The 23102-nt window shown below is 31.4% G+C and overlaps 1 protein-coding gene across 1 annotated transcript; it reads left to right on the top strand.

Annotated features, from left to right (window-relative positions):
* The first annotated feature begins 9079 nt into the window (after window positions 1-9079).
* On the top strand, window positions 9080-21896 carry LOC134231084 (cullin-3-B-like). The gene is made up of 20 exons (XM_062712984.1): window positions 9080-9365; window positions 9597-9794; window positions 10227-10340; window positions 10537-10697; window positions 11255-11369; window positions 13218-13349; window positions 13713-13760; window positions 13909-13957; window positions 14349-14497; window positions 14725-14901; window positions 16251-16421; window positions 17145-17252; window positions 18031-18155; window positions 18557-18770; window positions 18993-19110; window positions 19574-19642; window positions 19797-19872; window positions 20152-20221; window positions 20524-20630; window positions 20931-21896. The coding sequence occupies exons 1-20, from the start codon at window positions 9306-9308 to the stop codon at window positions 20953-20955; spliced, it is 2286 nt and encodes a 761-aa protein (XP_062568968.1). The 5' UTR covers window positions 9080-9305; the 3' UTR covers window positions 20956-21896.
* Window positions 21897-23102: the final 1206 nt, after the last annotated feature.

Below are 23102 nucleotides of genomic sequence, written 5' to 3'. Positions count from 1 at the left end.
TGCTCAAATCCAAATTCATATCTTAATTGGAGATAGGAGATATACTAAATCAGGGGATGCTTACTCCTCCATGGCACCTGATCCCACCTCTGATGTTTTGGAGGTCCGTGTTTGCTCTGCTCCTATTTTGTATTGTTTTATGGACTTTGATATTAATACTGTTCGTTATCTCCATATCCTTCATCAGCATATAATGCTAATAAGATAATTATTTTTTCTAAAAGGTCGACAGATCTCTAAAAATTGAAGATCACAGCAAGAAATTATCTAGTCCTGTTTTTGTTTTAATTACCAGTACAACAAAATTTTGTTTCTATTGCATTCATTCAATCATTTGCTTTATAAAATTTTCAAGTATTTTTGATATTTTTGTCAAAGTGCCCCTACCATAAAATCCAATGAATACGTTTCTTTTACTTCGACGGCAATATCTTCATACCTTAATATTTTGAATTGCAGTTAATGTTTGGGTTGACAATAGTGATTAAATAATAAGATGTTCTATATGTTTGATTTAATGACTTGAAAATAACATTTTTAAAAGTTCGACAAGTAAAGTGAGGTAGCATATTATGCAAGAGAATTTCGATTTAACATTCATTAACTATCATTTATTATGTAAAAAGATGCTGACATATTGGTACAACTGGAAGAAACAGTTTTGCGTTCAAAAAATTATAGTAAAAAATACATGTATTATTTTTACTAGTATTTCATTTAGCCATTTACTCTGTGAAAATCTCGTTTTTTATGTAATGCGAGAAATTGTCGATTTAACGCTGTTTAATATTTATTGTCGATAATGGTAATTATGACATTACATGGCAAACTTGTGAATGAATAGTTGTAATAACTGAAATATATTAGTACTGAATCTGTTTTAAATCCTTTTGCTGTGTTGATTTTAATTCATACGCATTCATTTTTTTTCCCTTGACAATTTTAATTTTTTCTTTTTTATCTCTCCTAAAAAATCACACTTTTTCATAAATTACAGTACTTATTTTGGATGGTAACAAGTTCAGATCAGTAGCAATAACACGTGCTTTTGACGTAAGCAACAACAATATATGAAAGGTGTTTTTGAAGTAAAATTGTGTATAAATACTTCAAAATTTTAAACTTTTTTCTCTTAATTTTTCATTTCAATTTGCTACAAATAACACGTCTTTCTCTGTTGGTATATATTATTACAATTGTATAATAATAAAATCTTTTTGTTTTGTAGGTGGGGTGATCTGTAACTTCTGTATAGCAGAACATGGATCTAGATGTCATTGTTGTCAGTATTGTGCATCATGTTGCTAATAAAAGCTTTGTCCGAAAATGTGTATACATGTATTAATAAACGTCTTACTTCAGGCATTTTATATTCTGATTCCATAGTTTTCTAAAATATTATAAGAGGCTTCTTGCAAGTGTTTTCTAAATTTTATTGTTCAATCCAAACAAATATTTTTTTTGTTTTATTGCATGCATTCGGTCATTCGCCTTGTGAAATTCTCAAGTATTTTTGCCTACTAGTATATTGGTGCTTACTCTGACTCAAAAACAATACATTTCTATGTCAGAAAGTAATGTTATATAATCATATAATCTTTCTTTGTATGTACAACGATCTTTAAGCTGTCAATATTGTGTATCCTAATGCAAAATAAAAGCTTTGTCCGAAAGTATATATTTGTCTGAAAATAAATATATTTACAAATTCTTTTTCAATATTATCACTGTTTGCTTATACAGTAGATCAGGTTTTATTCGCAGCAGGTTTCAAAAGTGTAAAGAAAATTTAAGCAAATCGGATATGTATTACAAACAATATTTCTGGCGAGACAAACTAATGCAAGTAATCCAGTAATTACTGACATGCCTTAAATAAAACCCTGCAAGTGACTGCAGTTGAAAATTCAATACAGTTGGTTGTTTAATTTAAACTGAAAACGATACAATACTTTTTTTTTTAATTGATTTCCAATTTGAAGTTGAAAGTAACTGTCCTCTAATCATTTTCACTTTTAGTGAACAACGTATGAACTATGTGTTAACAATTTCTAAAACGAGATAAATTATTGACAAACAAGTTGTTGAAACAAGATTGTGAGCAGTCTCGTTTCAAGTCATCATTTCGTAAGTTCTATGGTGGATACAATGACCTTGTCAGCAAATACAATTTATCATTGAGTCAAATGGTGACTGGCGTTTTTCAAACTAATTGCAAAATTTGCAAATATATACATTATATAGGCATTGAAAATTGGGTACAACTTACATCTTTTTATGGTTTAGCCCCCCCCCCCTTTCAAATTGTTTCCGACGCCTGTGTTGTTTACATTGTTTTTTTTTTTATAAAGCAGATTACCAATTAAGATTTTCCATTTAATTCTTTTCATACCGTCTTCGCAAGCATTCTGATTATAATACTTATTTTGAACTTACAGAGTTTGAGATATATAAAAATTTACTTTAAGGTTACTAACCATTATAATTGAAATGTTACAGTGATTTTCTAATCTTAACTCTTAAATTCATTCACTTTTTGGATATGAATACCAAAATTTAGCTTCCATGTACTTTAGTCTCAATGAGATAAGTTTGCTTTATCACAATAAAATATAGTTTTTTCTCAAGCGTGTTTTACCTCAGGACAATATCGCCATAAAGAGTCAATTTTAACCTTATTACATTGTCTGATTTCCTTCAAGGTGATTAGTAGGATTTTTATTGAGAAAATCACCTTGGATAAACATGCAACGTTTGTGCAACACACTTTTTTGGGAATTTATAAAAGGTTTAATTCATATCAGACACGTTTATTTCTCCGGGCCCTTGGATCATAATGGAAGACTTTGTCTCCCTTTAAATTTTAACCATCTGTAAATCGCTTATAAAGTATGAACAATTACTTTAACATTCCCATAGTATTAGTGATGTTGTTTGGTAAAGCTCTTATATTTTAGATTGTTTGACTTCTCTATCATTTTATAAAATAAACAAATCAATACAGAAGTAAACAAACTTAAGTAATTTAAGGCAGGTCCACACTTTTTCACTAAAAATTCTGGTATAAAATTTTGCATAAAAAAAAAAATGCATTAGAAATAAAGCATATATATTTGTTTATCTAGCCCATTGAGCACACAAAACATTTAATGTACATTATTTATATAGGAAAAATTTGATTTTGAATAGCTTGTCATTTGTAATACACACGTCTTTGAAAAATTGCAGGTTTTTTTTATATTCCAGTTTAAACACATGTTGATTTTTTTTTTTTTAATACTTATCAAAATTTGTTTGAAAATTATATTGATTTGTAATTTTGACATATAAACATATAAGATTTTGTAAATATTTAAAATAAAGTTTTTGTTTCTTTTTCTCTGAGAGATTTTGACAGAATCAACATCAATTTTTTAGTGTTTTCAAATAGAAATTTCAATATTTTCTTGACAAATTAATATTTATGATTTTCCTAGTTTTAACAATAATTCCAGTGGTAACATAGCTAAATAAAATATGATGTCCACTTCTATATGTTGAATTTTTGCTGTTGCATTTTTAGCCTTATATACTGTAAAAATTAGCATTCCCATTTCGCCTTAGTTAGCTCTCAGGTGAATTAAGGTGATGAAGATTTAATATATTTTATAAATAAAGTAATGTACAGCAGGAAATTAACTCGCGGAGTTAATTTTCACATGACTTACTGTATTTTCATATTTGAAAATCCGCGAATTCAACATGCAGTGAATAATTCTTAAAAAGTTTTATAAGGATAAATTGAAATTTTATTATTTTCTATGATTAGATGTACACAATTATCTTTATAATTATGCGAGTTTTAATTTTTATTAAAAAATTACGTAGTTTTGCGCCATTTTAAAGCTTATTAATTGTTTAATTCATTTCTTTAGCTAACATATATTTTTGTGTTTATGTTATAATGTAGAAAAGGAGCAATGTAATTTTTTAATAATTGTAACATATAATATTTTTTTCATTTCCCCCGCATTTCACTGCGTATCACTAATCAGTCATTACCTTTAATCAAGGGTGTTAATTGCTTTGGTAAACAGGTGTGGCGACAATTAATTTATTAATTTCAATTATATGATTAAAAGTTCAATATTTTTACTATCGGTATAATTTTTTTTCTGATTTTGTTAAAGAAGTGCATGGAAATAAAAAAAATTAAATGCGTAGCATTATTTTGACTTCAAAAATTAACCTGCAAAGATATGCTTTTTATGGGTGTTTTGGTTATTATTCAATTCAAGATTTTCATAAAAAAATAAAGAGTTTGAATATACCTGTCAGACTTACATTTCCTTTTTCACTAAAAATTCTGATATGTGCATTATATACATTACAGCATTTGATCGCCCCAATATACTACAGAAACAAAAATTTGATTTTGAATAGCTTGTCAGTTACACACAATATATAAATTGCCTTTGTATTACAGAAAAGTACTTGCAAAATTGTACTGAAAATTACAGTTTGTAATTTTGAAATTTATGGTTTTTCCTTTTTTATCCGCGAATTCAAACGTGTGTAACACCGCGATTTGCTGAAAATTGTAAAAATCGCATCTTTTCCGAGCTCTCAGATTTTAACCTGCTATACATATATTTTTTTTTTTTAAAAAATACTTGGTATTACATGTATTAATTCATTCACTGTATCATGAATTCCCATTAACTGTTAAATTCAATCTACAAATGTTTATCATTTAAATTTTATATCAACCAAGTGATAATATTTACAAATACTAAAATTCCCATTTCGCCTTAGTGCTTTTTAACTTTTTCTTACCTGAATTTCACAGTTAAGGCGAAATGGGAACACACCTGTGGTAGTAGGTGTTGGCGTCAGAAAGATCCCTCACTACCCAAAGGCACAATGTGGCTAGTAGAGGACAAAATTGTCAGCCCTAAATATGTTAGCGTCTTATTATGAATAAAAATTTCTCACAGGGACGTCAAACAAAAGTAAACAATCAAAGTATATAATTAGTACACCATAAATTTGATGAAATAGCTATGATCCACATCCTCAATGTTCCATAAACGCATGCGTAAAATGTATGGATAGTATGGATGAAACTGATATTTTTGTACATGAAACATATGAAGATAACGAACAGTTTTCAAGATCAAAAGTCTATAAAACAATACAAAACAGGAGCAGAGCAAACACGAACCTCCAAAACATCAGAGGTGGGATCCGGAGTGAACATCTTCTGCCGACCGGTCACACCCGCCGTCTGCTTTTAATGTACGAAGATGCAAGAGAAATGAAGTCAAAAGGCATACTTGACACTTGAGAGAGTGAAAATGGGTGAAGATTACAAACAGTGTTCGATCTCATAAAAACTACAAACAATACAAATATGTGAACAGGGCTTAAACACGCACCAATAAGAAAAAAGTGTCCAGGAGGAGTCAGTATCCCCTTTTGACTGATCTCACCCAGAGTGATGCCTATGTTTTGTTCATACTGCTCAAGTAAACGAAACATTTTGAAGTCAATACAAAAACAAAAACCTAATAATTGGTCTGAAACAAGCCCAAATACGACCCAGTAATATATTACTTTTGCTAGTATTACTAGTATTATAACAACCTTAGAAATTACGGACTGTTGTCTGTTTACGAGGTTGCTGAAATCCATGCAATATTAAATATTGTATGAGTAACCTGCCTTGGTTTAGAATTGATCGTACATGCCCTTGAATAGCGAATAATAAGATTGGGAGACAACCAAAATGATAAACAAACCTAGGAGGATATCAACAGTCTTGTTTTAAGTTATGAAAAAAATATGGAGATAACAAAAAGTATTCAAGCTCAAAAGTCCATTAAACAATACAATGTAGGAGCAAAGCAAACACGTACGTGTACTTTCAAAACATCAGAGACTGGATCAGGTGCCATGGAGGAGTAAGCATATTCAGTTGACCGGTCACACCCGCCTTTTTTGCTCAATTTCATGATCGGGAAATGACAGAAAAAATCTTAGACAGTTCAGTGCATATATGATGGCTTAACATTTAGTATGAAAAACGTTTGTCAGCATGTGACTAAATGATAAATAAAGTTGTATTTGCTGACAAGGTCATTGTATTGACCACAAAACTAACGAAATGATGACTTTAAACGAGACTGCTGAAATTCTTGTTTCATCACCTTGTTTGCAATAATTAACCTTGTTTTGAAAATTGTACAAACATCGAGCATGTCCTTGAGTATAGAATCAACTGAGAGGTATAAACTTCGTATGCAGGTGATGAAGGTATGTTGCTGCATTAGTAAAGGAAGTTGACGATTGAAAGTTAAAGTCGTCACGGTTATTTTAAAGCTGAGTTGTTAGATTATCTTGTCTTTTTGAAGTAAAATATCCAAATATGAAACAGATGTGTCAGACTCTGGGTTATCTTTCATCTCAAGCTCACTGTGATATATCAATCGACATAAGAATTGAAACAACCATTGTTAATTAATAATACGTCGTCGATATCTAAATATCGAGTTGAAGTTGTGGACTTTTCCTTCATATGAATACAAAAAAAATAGGTCCTCTAATAACTTGGCGCAAATTGGTACCCATTGAAATTCTAATTGATTTTTTTTGAAGACCTGCATGATCTCCAAAAAGCACATAGATATTGTCAATCAGAAATCAAGCATCTTTTTAATGTCTTCTTTAGAGTACTTGTGAGTACAATCTAAACGTTTCTCAACAAAATAATTTTGCAAATGATCAATGACAAGGTAAATAAGTTGACGAGGTCCTTTTTTAATATAAAAAGCAGCTGTCAATGATATCAAATAGCCTGGACTTCGTCGTGTGAAATGGTTGTGTATAAAGATGAAAAGTTGAAAGTTTTTTTAAAAGCTGTTGATTGTGGTAAAATCTTGTGATTTCAAATTTTCCAAAAGTTCCTTGGAATTTTAAAGTATCCACATCTGATTTCTCCAACTTCAATATATTGTTGCACAGTACTCTTGAAATTTTCCTTCACTACTGTTTATTACTTTAAAATACCTTAGTGAGGAGTAAAGAAATAGGTCTGGTTGAACATTTACTGGAACCATCCATGTATCTTTGTACGGATTTTTATGAATTTTTGGAATCCAATATAGATCTGGTAATTCAAATTCATTTTGGTTGTTTAGAATATTAAAAATATTCAAAACTGATATACGATTTTGAAGAATTTCTTCCTTGGAAAGGGCACTATGAGCATAAGTTGGATAATCACTTGTAGAATTAAATCCAAGTTCCTCTAAAATACATTTCATATAATGAACATTACAAACAAAGGCAATTTGTTACCTGCTTTTCATGATATGAAATCTATCTAATTCTGTTTTCACTTCAGGATTATTGAATACAGAAGGATTTATGTTGTTTTTTTTTTTCACATTGCCAATCAATCTTTTTATGTGCGATTGTAACATGCATCTAATCTGATAGACTGGTCCATTCTGATTAGCAGGACTATAGTTATAGGGTGAAGAACATGGATACGATGGAGGATTGTGTTGCAGATATTCGATATATACAGGCCCTGTAAAGTTTTCTTGTAATTAAAAAGTTTGGAATCAATAAACACACTGAATTGTCTATGGATTTTCCTGTTTATCCTGCCTTGACAAAAACACACAGCGGGACGGTATGCCCGGTTGACAGGGGAAGTTTACTCCTCGGTGGCACCTGATTACACCTCTAATGTTTTAGAGGTCCCTATTTGTCCTGATCTTAATGTTATTGCTTTCAGGACTTCGAGTTTGATTTTATTATGTTCGTTATGTCCATATTTCACTCCATATTTTGTTGGGACAAGACATGTCGTCAATATACCGGTATATCTGAATGTCGAATTTATGGAGCTTTTTAAGATGGAAGCCTTGTGGGTCATCGGAGTAACAGGCACAGGAAGATACAACTCATGGGACATCTGGACAGGGAACTTGGGTACGGGAGAAGAGTAAGTCACAGTTTGTGAATGTCACCATCATAACCATGAACAGTACAATGCAACAGAGACTTAATTTCTAACCTAGAGAGGAGAGCTGTGTGATTTAGAAATTGGTTTTGATCACTCCAGTAGGTGCATCTAGATCTGTCGAAGACAATCTAAAAGACCAACCTGGTGACCATATATATAACCTTGAACAATTGTCATGATACAGAACCTCTCCGGAACATATATTTGTGGAGCATGCATGATAAAAGGGTTAATAAAATACTTTATATATTTCGATATGATATCATTTTCCGCTTTTGTTATGATTTAGAGATTGGCCCTATATACGGTATATACCGCTATGAATAGAAATTATTTATTATATCAGATATCGAAATATAAGAATGATAGACCAGGGAATCGTGTATTTTTGATAAGTTTTTTTGTCTAACGAAAATTATCAGAAGCTTGGGGTGGGGGGTGTTTACACCATCCATTCGTCAGGTGCCTGTGGCCAAGAGAGGGAATCTCGAGAATCCCCACCACCATTAAAACGCACAAAAAGTTACCTCTTCTCGACGATTATATTTCTGTATTTTCTTTTCATTCTATAAGATGGATTCAACATAAATTTAAGATGTGTGTCTAAAAAGGTCAATTAAATATGTTTATATCTACCCTGTCTTAAAGCTAATTAATAATTAATATTTTTTCTTTTATCTTTTTCTTATTCATTTATTTATTATTATTTATTATTTTGTTTTGAATGTATATTTATTCATTTATGTATTTTTTATGTATAAACACTGCGAGGGAAACCTTTGCTATAAATAGTTGTTCTATTATTAGAATGGAGAAACGTTATGACACCGAGGTCAAAGAAATATAACGGAAATAACCTTTTGTCGCCATATTTATTGGAATATTATTACGCCAAATAAAGAAAACGTACAATTTACTCTGGTCATTGAATGTCTTTAAAGTAGTAATTTTTACTGCATGCTTAAATAATTTTTAACTCTTTCTGTACATAAAAATGTTCTTTAATGTTACTTGATGACTTTTTTAATTTTATATTTTCTTGAGCGTAGACACAAAAATGGTTGTCATTAGGTCAACCAAAAAAAAAGATGAACGATGAATGTTGATATACAGACTAATGAATTACCTTAAATATTGAAAAATATGGCAGAAATATTTTCACTACCATGCATAATCATATACGTATAGATGCATTCTATCATTTTAGTCAATAACAATCCTCTAAACTTGTTCTGTGGAGACATTTAGACTATCTCGTTATATTCAGCCAGGACGATTTTTTTTCTCAAAAATGAGTGGCCTAAGACAACAACCCAGGAAAGACACAAAGATGAGAATTCGGGCGTTCCCAGTAAGTCTTGTTTAGTCAATATGAAAGTATCAATCCGCTGTTTCATCGGGATAAGTTAGAATTTGAGCGTTAATATGTTTGTAAACATGAAAACGCGCAATTATAATTTTCCCAACTTGGCACTTCTGAGTATTGACATTGTTGAAAGTGCTTTCAGTGAATGTAATTTTAGTTATTTTTCATTCTGAATTTTGAAAATACGAACTGATGTTCATTGTTATTTATTTTCAGATGACTATGGATGAAAAGTATGTGAACAACATATGGGCATTGTTAAAGAATGCAATTCAAGAAATTCAAAAGAAAAACAACAGTGGTTTAAGTTTTGAGGAACTATACAGAAATGCATACACCATGGTGCTTCATAAACATGGAGAGAAACTGTATACTGGCCTAAGAGATGTTGTAACTGAACATTTAGTAACAAAGGTATAAAAAAAAGTATTAAAGGATATTCATGAGACAACAAAGTGAATCAAAGTTGTTCTAGGTTGAAATAAAACTTAAAAAGAATAGATGAAATGAAGTTAGTGGCAAAGTGTAAGCATGTTTATAAAATTTGGGAATTTAAGTCGAAATTGATACCTCCAGATTAATACACTTTAAGACTCCATCATTCAGTCCAGTGGATTGTTTAATCACAACATTAAATGAATAATTCACGAAATCACTGCAAAGAAAAGAAAATTTAAGTAGATCTGAAATTTGCCAGCTGTAAGTGTTTTGCAATGTAATGACTTTGCCATTAAGGAGAAAAATAATATCTAGACTAATGTGTATCCATGGTACCGACATTCACTTAAAATTCCAAGTTCTAATGACAGTATTACTTTGATCATAATTAATATAATTTCTTATCAGGTTAAAGAAGATGTGCTGGCAGCACTCAACAATAATTTCCTGCAGACGTTGAATTCCGCATGGAACGACCACCAAACATCAATGGTCATGATCAGGGATATTCTGATGTATATGGTATGATGTTATCTGTTTTGAGGATAGAAATAAGATAATGATTTTAAAGTCCTATCATATATATACTCTTAATTTCCTAGAACTTGTATGTTTCTAAAAATGTAGTATTCCAACTTTCCAAATAACTAAGCATTAAGAAAATTTCAATGATTTTTTTTTTAAAGGGTTAATCAGGAATTGGTGTGATATTTTTTAGGATCGTGTATATGTACAACAGAACAATGTTGACAACGTTTACAACCTGGGATTAATGATATTCAGGGACCAGGTGGTACGACATCCCACGATCAGGGACCATCTACGCACCACACTGCTGGAAATGGTGGCCAAGGAACGCAGAGGAGAAGTTGTTGATAGGTAGAATAAGCATTATAGTTATGTAAGATGTAGGATGTGGCAAAAAATTAACATGCACCAAGCATGAAAGAATTCATATTGGAATACATGTATGAAAAAAAATACAGATAGTTTTTGAAGAGAAAGTGTTCAAAGTGAAAGTAACTCAGGTACTTGAGCAAATTTTGATAAAAATGATCCTTCCATTCCAACAAGAAAGGACACTGAAAATGAGACAACTAAACAGGCATGTCTTATTCTGAATTCCTAAGATAAAATGAATTGAATTAAAGCAACCTTAGCAGGAATACCCAGGACTTTCCGTAATTTTGAAGTGAAAAGATAAAATTAATTGACATATAATGATCATTAAATGGCAATGAATTGCTTCCTAGCTTTGTCCCTTTGTTGAAAACCCTACAGTGCATAGCTAAACTATCTTTTGAAAAGAATTTGTCCATTTAAAGGAACTCTGTCAGAAAAAGGACGGGTTGAGTTCAAGATGCCCTATGTTAAAAACTTTTTAAAAATATATTTTATCTTTTTGATTAATTTTTATTCACACCTTTTATCTGCAGGGGAGCAGTGAAGAATGCATGCCAGATGTTGATGGTACTTGGTATTGACTCCAGGAATGTGTATGAAGAAGATTTTGAGAGACCATTCCTCGAACAGTCAGCAGAATTTTACAAGGTATTTATACCCCCGCAAACGAAGTTTAGGGGGGTATATTGGAATCACCATGTCCGTCTGTCCGTCTGTCTGTCTGTCCGTCTGTCTGTAGACAAGATTTTGTCCGGACCGTTTCTCAGAAAGTGTTGGATGGATTTGTCTGAAAATTTATACACTTATTATTCACCATATGAAGGTGTGCACCTGGGATTTTCATCATGATTGGATGATTTTTCTGCATTTTACAGGCGTTTTTTCTTTTTTATTTTGTGATTTTGTTTGGGTCATAACTAGAAAACTATTAGACTTACAATCATCAAACTTTGACAATTTATGCATCTTGGGTAGACGGTGTGTCACGACCTATTTTAAGGTCACTGTGACCTTTAATTTAAGTGATTTTTTTAAAAAAACTAAGTCTTTAAAATTTTAAATTTCATAATCCTTAAAAATGTAAAAAATATATTTGTATCCTAGGCTTATTAAAAAATGCTAAATTAAGTAAAAACTTATTTTTTATCATATACTTTACAGCAAATTCTATAACAAATGTTAATGATTTGAGAGGAATTCAGTTTGTCCCATGGGCATAATTATCAAGCACTGGTCAAGGAGAATTTTTGATAGCAGAAATGTGCATGTCAAATTAGAGAGAAATTAATGAGTTCATTGTCGGGAGTTAACTTGCAAGAGCATCTCTAGATCTAATCTTAATTTACCTCTTGGGAGTTGGGTAAAAAGAAATGGCCTTATAGTTGCTTGTGTTAATTAAGAGTTCTTGTGGCTGTAGTTCAGATAAAGATCTTTCAATTGGTGTAATGTAATTAAAACAAATTGATGTTTTAGTGTATGATTAAAACTGAATTAGTATTGTACAGTATGATATAATTAAAAGTAATTATATATATGTGTTCATTGAAAAAAAAATTACATTTCAATTTTCATATATTTGCAACAAATTGCAGTCATGTCTCACTTGAATTTTATAGTCTAAAGAATACCGGTAATTAATTTTTGAATTTTTTTTATTAGACTGTAGCATTTCCATTATTTCATAATATTGCAATAAACAATTTAAAGCTGCAGATGGATATTTGTTAAGCTCTAACACAGCCAGTTTAGAATTATATGATGTATTATTTGTTTTAATTAATCCCTACACTGTAAGTCTCTTAGAGATGTATGTACAATATTTTAAACATGATAAGAAATGGAAATTAGATCATTGAAATCTGTGTCAATCTGTTAATTAAGGTTACTTAATTTTCTTGCACCCTAACCAATTTATGATTATCAACAATATCTGATGGGCTTATCATGCTGTGGCAGACACTTTATTAGACAATAGTGAATACCACTTACTAAATCCATAAAATATTTCTGAATTGGCACCTACTCTGAAAAACCCAGCGGGGGTATTTGTCCCCATTGGACAGTTCTAGTTTGTTCTTACTCATTATGTCCACATTTTACATGTGTATGTGGCCAAAGTTTGTTGGCTTTTTGAAAAACTTTCAGAAATTTTAACAGTCTAAAGTATTGTGCTGTATCTGGTCTTGTGTGATACCCTAAAAATACTGTAGATCACTATATTATCGCGACACCTTATTTTCGCGACTAAGCTATTTGGTTTTTATTAACGAGACCAAAATTTTCGCGAGCTGTTGTTTCTGTTGTATATATAAACATTAAGATTACAATTATACGCGAGAAAAAAATTTTCGCGAGCAGACAGACTCGTAATTTCGCGAAAATAAAGTTCTTGCGAATAAAAAGTGATTTACAGTATATTGAAAACAAGAAAAAATTTTGATGTATGCAATTCAAGAAACAAAATAATCAATGAATAACACCATTTTGATTTTACAGAGTGAAAGTCAAAAGTTCTTGGGTGAAAACAGTGCGTCAGTGTACATCAAGAAAGTAGAAGCAAGGATAAACGAGGAAGCTGAAAGAGCAACACATTACTTAGACAAGAGTACAGAGGAACCGATAGTCAAGGTTAGATAAAAGCTTCGTGTTATTGTTATCATTGTATCCTTAGCATTTTGATTAGCTAGTGTCTGAAATACAAAACTTCTTTACTGTCAGTTTAAGATATAAGCTTATTCTTTAAAAAGGGAAAATATCAAGTTTTGTATATCAAAAAATATTCTTTTTCGTGAAAGTGCTACAAAAAACTGTAACATTGAGAGAAATAGAGGTACAACGCTTTGTACATAAAGACTTTGTGGTGCATCAGCTTAAAATAAATTTTAGTTTCTGTCATAAAGAACCTTCCATAATGATTAGAAATAATTAATATTGCTTGATATTCTAAAAATCAAAATGTTCATTTGCACATGATATCTTGTTCAATTACAGGTTCTAGAAGAGGAGCTGATTAGTAAACACATGAAGACAATAGTGGAGGTAAAATTTGTTATTCTTTGTCAATAGCTAATAGAAATATTTCATATTTTTATTTGAAGATTGAGATTATAAAAATAAGAATTTATGTGTAAGAAAGGGGGTGTTTTCAAAAACTAAGAATTTTGTATATTTTATGTTTATTTTTTAGATGGAAAATTCTGGAGTGGTTCACATGCTCAAAAACAATAAAACAGATGGTATGTTTGTTTAATAAACATCTCTCAATGATTTATCTTATCATCTTTTAATAATAAGGCAAACTTAAGGGACTATATTTATAAACCTTACTTTTACAGGGTGATTTTCACCAAGTGTTTTTTATGCTCTTTCACATTTGCAAACAATTTTGCCCTGTTTTAAATTTGTCCTGTCATATTTCTGTTTTAAGAAGTTATACTGTGTTATTTGAATTCATTTGTGTAAATTCACCCACCAGTGAGTATTGGGAAAGGGCGTACGTAAAACGGGGCTAAGATTTCCCTGTATACAGTATTCTTCAATCCGTGGAAAACCATAATACTTAAGTAATGGTAGTTGTAGCTTGATATTTAATGTAAATCAGATTGTGTACATGTAATCTGTTTGCAGACCTGGCCTGTATGTACAAGTTATTTATCCGTGTACCGGAGGGTCTGAAGACAATGTGTGAGTGTATAAGTGTATACCTGAGGGAGCAGGGTAAAGCCATCGTATCAGAAGAAGGGGAGGACTCCAAGAATGCTATAACATTTGTACAGGTTTGTTCATTTCAGTGTTTGTTATATGAAGTCATATAATTACTAGCAAATTATGAAAGGTAAAATCACTGTATAATTTAACAAGGTTCAAATCAATGAAATTTATATCATCGGTTTTGAATATTAAATATTAACCACATGCTGTGTATAAGCAACATTTGGAAAAGATTTGCAAGGAATGTATATTTTGTTAGAAGGTATTGCATTATACTGTTGACCTTTTTCAGAGTTTACTGGACCTTAAGGATCGGTTTGACCACTTCCTGCATGAGTCCTTCAGTGATGACAAACAGTTTAAACAGATGATCTCCAAGGACTTTGAATACTTCATCAATATAAACCACAAATCCCCAGAGTATTTATCGCTATTTATAGATGAGAAATTAAAGAAGGGAGTAAAAGGGGTAAGGAATAACTTGTAAATTTAAAATAAATTTTACCTCTTTAAAATCAATTTCAAACCTTTTCTATCCTTGGGCTCATTAGGGCTGTATCAATATATTGATATATCGATACGTATCGATATTCAAGAAAAATATTGTATCGAAAAATAAGTTCCAATACGTATCGGACAGACAGTTTTTCTTCTAATTCTGTTAAAAAGATGGGAATTTCAATCACCAAAGATTATATTTCACTTTTATGAATTAAAACTGTTCAGTAATTATATAATTTGTAAGGAAATATATCAGTTTTTATAATTATTACAAAATACAAAGAGAATTTTATTTACACATGTTGATTTTACTGTCATTAAAAGTTTTAATTTGAAGTTTTAATTGTAATGACAATGAGACAAGAACTTTAAAATGGGTAATAAAACACTTAATTGTTATGAAAGAACTATATGCGGTATATTGCATATGTTTGCCCCCACAAAAGTCAAATTTTGAAAACTTCCTGAAATGTGCTGAATTCAATAAATTGTACGAGAAATATAAGTTAACAGAAAATATTATAGTTCCAGAGCAGTGTATTCACAATTTCTGTTTTTATGGTCACAAACTAGTCCGATTTTATATCCTTTTTCAGAAAGAGGACAAAATGGACAAAATTTCAACAATTTAAGCTTTAAAATTTATAGAGCGCATGTGTGTTCAGTAACAATATTGACATATTTCATTGATATTATCATTCTACACATTATATCAAAATATTTATCCTGAACACACATGTGCTCGGTGACTTTTATTTAAAATATGGACGAAATATGTACATTTTTCTGCAAAATTCATAAAAAACTGAAATTTACGTCATATTTGTGACGTCAACGTACATATGACATTACTTATGAAATTATTCAGTGCTTTGAAGTCAGCATATACTCCCCTGTTTAAGGACTTAATTAAATATTACTCCATCAAAGTTTGATTTTGGGGGGCAAATGTTGGTTAATACCGCATATAGTTCTTTATGCATTAAAGTGACTTAGAAGCCTTTTCTGATGGGCTTGTTCTAGAATCCAATATATCGCATATCGCTTTAAAAAATATTGTTTCGTATCATATCGAAATTTTTGGCTCAATACACAGCCCTAGGGCTCATGCATATATGCCATAAATGTAGATGCACTGAATCTCTATCAAATGTTGGTTTTTTTTTTCATTTAAGTAGAAAAAGTAGAAATATTTCTTACAACAGTGTTGCCCCAAACATTATGTACTAATAAAAAAAAATATACTTGTCATGTATTATTTATGAGACCATACACTGTTGTGAATACATTTACATTAAAATAACACTTCTGTTGTAGATGTCAGAACAAGAGATAGAGACTGTGCTAGATAAGAGCATGGTTTTGTTCCGTTTCCTACAAGAAAAGGACGTGTTTGAGAGGTACTACAAACAGCACCTGGCACGGCGGCTCCTGCTGAACAAGAGTGGATCTGACGACTCCGAAAAGAACATGATCTCCAAACTCAAGGTACAAACACTGACTTCTCACTCTGTGAAAGGATTGAATTGTAGCAAATAAACTATACCATTTCATATAATTTTACCTCCATATCTATTCAGTTATAAATGGCTATGGCATGGCTTAGCAATATTATTTCAGAAATACACATTAAGTTATGCTGGGGTTAGATGATAAAAAAAATGCAAAAATAAAATTAAGATCTTATGCAATATGCAACACTCATCTATATAGCTTAGAGGGAGACTTTTTCATGTGGGTGGCCTGCATGGTTCAGTGGTTAGAGTGATTGCTCTAGAGCCATGGGGTTGATCTTAAATGTCGCAGATTTTGATCCCATTTCCGAGAATGGAGACTTGTCCTTCGGATGAAACCATATGAACTGAGGTCCAGTGTCGGTGTAAGTGCTGGCTTTAAAAAAAATCCCTCTGAGTCACTGCTCAAGGTCTTAGAGCTGAGTACAGGTCTAAATTTGCAGCCTTTCACTAGCAAGTGGTGGCATCTCATTTTGAGTGAAAAATTCTCCAAGGGGTGTTAAACAAACAATAAAAGGTTGTAGGCTTTTAATGAGATGAGTATGATTGTCAGTTTTTTAAGCCATTTTGTATGGTGAACATGTATGTAATATTTTTTTAAAAATGTTGATTTCATTGGTACAAAATCTAGAATCATGAATTGATCTTATACTCACAAAATGATTCTGTTCATTAAAACTGGTAAATTTTGTTTTAGACTGAGTGTGGTTGTCAATTCACTTCTAAGCTGGAGGGAATGTTTAAGGATATGACAGTTTCCAACACCATCATGGAGGAATTCAAGGGCTCCCTAACTATGTCCAGTGTAAGTACACAAAAATCTTCCCTTGTAAATATATGTAGATGTATTTAAATATTGCTGTAGAATTGTATTGTATTCTGTTTTATGAAACTACTCTTTATCAACTGAAAAAAATACATATTCATGGTACTAATAGTAATTAGTATGCAATATTTTCTTGGAGGGAAATTTTCAGAGTATTCCTTTATCTTTGAAAGTAGGCTTATAAGTAAATTATTGCATGCTTGTCACATTTGTTTGGGATTAAGTTTGTATTTTTAGGTGAAGGCAGGTGATAAGGTGTACACGAGACATTGTGTGCTACATACACACTGTACTTTAATTTGATTTTATTTTATGTCACTGAAAGTTTTTACATGTATACCTTAATAGAAGAGGGCACAGTATCTCACGATTGCTCAAAAGAATACACTAGTTTCACAAAGTACATAAAGAATTTTCATGTGTGCTATACATTGAAATTTCCTTATTTGTCATAAGAAGTTGAGAGAATATTCTTTTGAGAGTTATACTACAATAGAGTTATAAACTTCTTTTATGAAAAGACAACGATATCGATAATTTGAAAAATGAAAATTAAAAAAATAAGATCAAATCCACTGCCCCATTTTTGTTGCAACTTGAGGTGAGTTTGAAAAGTTTGAATTTGGTTAACTTGTAAGAAGATAAACAAAGGATGAGGGAATTTGTTTTTGGGATGAATTGTATGAAATATTTCAAAGTGATGTTTCACTAATTTATACATGCATGTAGTAAATATGTGTTCCATTATTTTTTATAGGTAAATATGGCAGGTGTAGATTTAGTGGTTCGAGTGTTGACCACTGGCTTCTGGCCCACTCCTAATGCCAACCCACGATGCAATGTACCACACACAGCAAGGACAGCCTTTGAAAACTTTAGAAGGTACATCAGAAATACACAGAATTTTATTGGTTGGGTGCAGGGGTGTCACATGTCCAGACATATTAAGAAACATGGAAAACACCTCTCTCTTAAGGATTTTAAAATCAAATGCAATAAATCTTATCTGGCTACCACTGTTTCCGAAGAAATTTGTTATATATATTAGACAATAATTATATTCCAGATAAGACATTATTTTAAACAATTGAAAATACAGTTAGGTATATGAAGCTTTCTTCATATTACACAAGATTTCAGAATACACAATATCAGGATAAGACAAGTTTTACTGTTATGACATCTGAAGAATAAAGTTGGGAATATAATATTCTGTGCTTTAAATAATAATGAGGTTTTTCAGCTAGAACAGAAAATCAACTTTTTGTAATCTCTTATTTCAGGTTTTATCTGAATAAACACAGCGGTAGGATGCTCACACTACAGCCTCAGCTTGGTTCGGCTGACCTGAATGCCGCGTTTTACGGACAGAAGAAAGACGATGCGGGGGGAGCTGGTGCTGGCTCAAAAGAGCCCCGTAAACACATCATGCAGGTGTCCACTTATCAGATGTGTATACTGATGCTCTTCAATAAGAGTGAAAAGTGGACTTTTGAGGTAAGAACAATTACTGTAAAATGTAACTGCAGTGATGCATTATCAATTACCCATTTTCAGTGACTAAGGTACATGTAAAACGAAAAACTTTGACAAGTTTTGTTAATTGAAAAATTGAGTAAAGTCTGCATTAATTTTATGTTGTCTTGAGTGAAATTGAACTCTTGTACAGGGATCTAACTGTGATATACATGTATAATTGAAATGATTTCTTTTAAACAGGAAATTAAGAATGAAACAGACATTCAGGAGAGGGATTTAATTAGAGCCATCCAGTCCTTATCTGTAGGAAAGGTCTCACAAAGAGTGTTACACAAGGAACCCAAGACAAAGGAAGTGGGTAAGGCAATCAGTTGCACAGATACTGGTCTTAAGGAATTATTCTGAGTATATTTAGTGTATATGTATGGGACATATCTAATAAGACTCACCCTGCCAAAATCAATGATTATGAAACTCTTCATGAGTCTTTATGAATGCCATATTTATTTGATTGAGTTATATTCAGTGTAACAATTTCTCTAATTTTAACATTGTACCAAACTTTATACTTACATCAAAGATGAGAGGGTATTAAAAGGAATCCCATAAAGAGGTTCCATTTTTATTTGGGCATTTCTAGAATAATCTTTGTCTTGATGAGCCAGCAACTGAAAATCCACCCATACACAAGCTGCACTGTGGAATAAATGATAAACAGACATTTGATCAACACTGTTTAAAAAGTTATCCAATGAAGCTGCTTTTTGCATACTATCTACATTTGTTTGATGAACACTTATAAGAGTTATTTTTCTTTGCAGAACCAGCCCATGTTTTTACAGTTAATGATCACTTTACATCCAAGCTTTTCAGAGTCAAAATCCAAACAGGTTTGCAATTTTTGTGAAAATCGTAACTTTGTTTATAAGTTAATATTTAATGTGCAGTATGAAAAAGCCACCTGCTTTTTGATGTAGTCCTGTGGTTATGTGGTACATGTATATTTTATTTTCTGACTACATTTCATTTTTTTCTTTTTTTCAGTGGCTGCCAATAAAGGGGAGGCAGAGCCAGAGAGAAAGGAGACCAGGGTGAAGGTCGATGAAGACAGGAAACATGAATATCCTTTTTATGTGACATTCTGCTTATTAGTATTTTAGCTATAAAAAATGTTAATCACAGTATGTCAAGTACATATTTTGTCAAATATTCATTGGTTTGCTCAAAATGGGGAAAAAAGCCTTTTATTTATTAAAAAAATATTTGTGTTTTTAGAAGATGATAGAGAAGTACCTGTTGATATATTGGTTTGTTTAAAATGACTTAATAATAAAAGCATATTTTCTTGTGAAAATACTTACTGTAGTGCTTTTGGAAGATAATTCCTTAACTGTTGTACGATAGAAGCGGCCATTGTAAGGATTATGAAAGCAAGAAAGAAGCTACAGCACAATGTCTTAGTGGCAGAGGTACTTTTATTTGTTAAAGATTTAATCAGGTTTTGTTGATTTTGAATAGTAAACTGATATTGTTCTTCTAAATATGCCAATGAGAATGTATTAGAATTTTAAACAAGTGTACACACAAGTTTCTCAGTTGAGTGAACAAGTGATTTACCTCTGATTTCACATAATTTCCGTGTAGACTTTTAACAATTTACTACTTGGAGTACATGTACTAAGCTAGAGGTTTGTAAATGTTAAGCTTTTATACAAATGCATGGCTTTGAAAAATGAAAGTCCATTTCTACATGTACCTGAATGTATTACAGGTAACTGAACAGTTGAAAGCTCGCTTCCTTCCCAGTCCAGTCATTATAAAGAAAAGGATAGAGGGGTTAATAGAAAGGGAATACCTAGCCCGAACACCAGAAGACAGGTAAATCATTGCTTAAATTCTTGCTTAACACAGAATGATGTCATTAAAGCTCACCAACTTAACAAATGTTCATGAATACAGAGATCTTATTTTACTGTGTATCTAAATTCATTTTGACCAACAAATACACCATTAAAAAAATTTGACCTGAATAATTTGCTACAATAATTTAATTTCAATTTTAATCAGTCAAAGAGAACTAATGAATGAAGAATTAAAGATTTTATTGCAAAGACACTTGAATGTTTTCTTTGTGAATGGGGAGAAATAATTCATATATATGTTGTTTTTTTTTTTCAGGAAAGTATACACATATGTAGCCTAGAAGAAATTAAGGATTGGACATTTCATTTATCTACATACTACTTGGTCAGGCTTTTTATGAATTGGGAAAATGAAATCTGCTAATGTTTTATGAGCATGTATTTTTACACCACCAGAGGGGAACTAACAATGGGATCTTTACCAGAAACTTTCTCAATCATCGTAGCAACTAAAAAGCCAAGGTGTGAATGTTTTTTATTCATCTCTCTGGTGTTCTTGGACGCTGGAGATTAAACTCTGTTCCAGAAAGGGATGCTCTCATGTGGTGTGCTGAGTCTGACAGTGTGCCGCACTACAGTGTATTTATATGTCTGTAATTGTGTATATTTCCACAATGTTGTGAATGGCTTTGAACAGTATGCAGTCTTCTATTGCTAACTAAAGTAGTATTTCTATGTGTTGAAGAATGAGGCAGATATATGAATGAATGCCAGTGTTGTATTTTGCAAAGAAAGTTTTGAAGTCTGATTTTGTTTTCCATATGTTGACACATAATTGCCTATTTCAACTTAGAGAGATCATATATTATTTAAAAAACGTACTTGATAACTTAGTGTTATTAAGAAGTAATTCTGTTATTGATTGTGAAGAACTTTGTTTTACTATTATATAGTGAGGTATTGAAGAAAATGTGTTTTTCAAGTTTTATCTCATGTTTTTCTGTTTATTTTTTTTTCTTTTCTTTTCTTTTTTTAAGTAAATAAATACCTGGTTTATCATTATAAAGGAAACAAACACTTAAAATGTTCTTACATGTAATACATCATATTTTTGAATGTATAAAAATCATGGACACAAATACAGCTGCTTACATTTACCAGAACTTGCCCTTTGGTCATTGTTATAATCACAGAGAAAAACTGTATTAACAAAATATTTCCTTGTACCATTCAGTTGTTTTGGATATGATAAGAGTGAATATTAAATTCAACTGTTACTCTCTTTTTCTTGCATTTGTATTTTTCATTTGTGGAAGTTGCTTGTCCCAGAAGTCAGGAAATATTAATAATCACTGTTGTGGATTCATGGTGCAGATGCCAATCTTCCTGTTGAGAATACAACAGTGTGATGGGGTTGATTCCATTCTAGTGCATAAGAGACTTTATGTTCTGAATTCACCAGTTCAACCCAACATAATTTCTTTATAAAATAAAACTCAAAACACTTCATTTAGGATGAGCTTGCATGGGCTAGTGCAACAGACTTTAATGAAGTGTATACAGTATATAAAACAGTCTTTAGTTTGACCTCTTAAGTCCGTATCATTCTACAAAAGAAAAAGTCTCACTTAAAAGTAACATCATCAAAACAAGCAAAAGCATGTACGAAATATCGAACTGGAATATACTGGAAGGGGTGGGTGGGGTGGGGGATGTAGAAACGAACTTCAAATGACTTAAACACCCGAAAGTCTACCTTATGCGTGACTGAATAATGCGTAGCATGGATTCAACCTATTGGTATTCACCCGTAAACATGAACAACCAATTAATCTCCTTTACCGATGGACTTATTCTGCATACATAACAAACACACGTTTTACCATAACTTTTATAATTATAAATATATTTTTTAAAGGCAGAAGTTGGTCTTTGACGGAGGTTAATAAAATGCCTGTGCAATCTAACTTCTCGAAATGGTGTCAATTTCAAATGTTTCATTAAGATTCTCTTAATAACATCGACCTTGTTAGTAAATTCTGTGAATGTCTTTAATTTTCAATTTCAAATGTTTGATTATGATTACTCTTAATAAAACAGACCTTGTTGGTTAATTCTATGAATGTCATTATTAAGCTCCTGTTACATTCTTACAGTTTACTCTTGTTATGCTGTAATTGTGGGTGTGCTTTCTTCATCCATTATCATCTTTCATAAAAGTTTTTCCTTTCCGAAACGTAGACATTGAATTATCAACGTAACCCGTCTGATGGGAATTTCTCGAGCCGAATTAACGATTAAGGTCTGCATTGGTCTGGGAGAATTAAGTCTCAATTTTACAATCATTGAAAAGAGTGTGATTTGAATAAAACTTCAAAGTATGTTTAAAATTTTAAAAAATGCATATTAACGAAAAAATTAGAAGAGGACCCACTCTAAGAAGAACCGTTTATGACGAAGAATAACATCTTTCCGAGAAATATTTGAA

Source organism: Saccostrea cucullata, unplaced genomic scaffold (assembly GCF_032062105.1).
Source record: "Saccostrea cucullata isolate Sc308-1 unplaced genomic scaffold, CSIRO_AGI_Scuc_v1 ctg109, whole genome shotgun sequence".
Taxonomy (NCBI): Eukaryota; Metazoa; Mollusca; class Bivalvia; order Ostreida; family Ostreidae; genus Saccostrea; species Saccostrea cuccullata.
The sequence above is the reverse complement of the archived record's forward strand: the minus strand, read 5'-3'. Positions and strand labels throughout refer to the sequence as shown.

What these genes read in the sequence shown, in the direction of transcription:
- LOC134231084 (XM_062712984.1), top strand. Translation starts at nt 9,306, where the DNA reads ATGAGTGGCCTAAGACAACAACCCAGGAAAGACACAAAGATGAGAATT. An exon ending in AGTCAGCAGAATTTTACAAG is followed by an intron (nt 11,370 to 13,217) that starts GTATTTATACCC and finishes TTGATTTTACAG; the next exon opens with AGTGAAAGTCAAAAGTTCTT. An exon ending in CAAAAACAATAAAACAGATG is followed by an intron (nt 13,958 to 14,348) that starts GTATGTTTGTTT and finishes ATCTGTTTGCAG; the next exon opens with ACCTGGCCTGTATGTACAAG.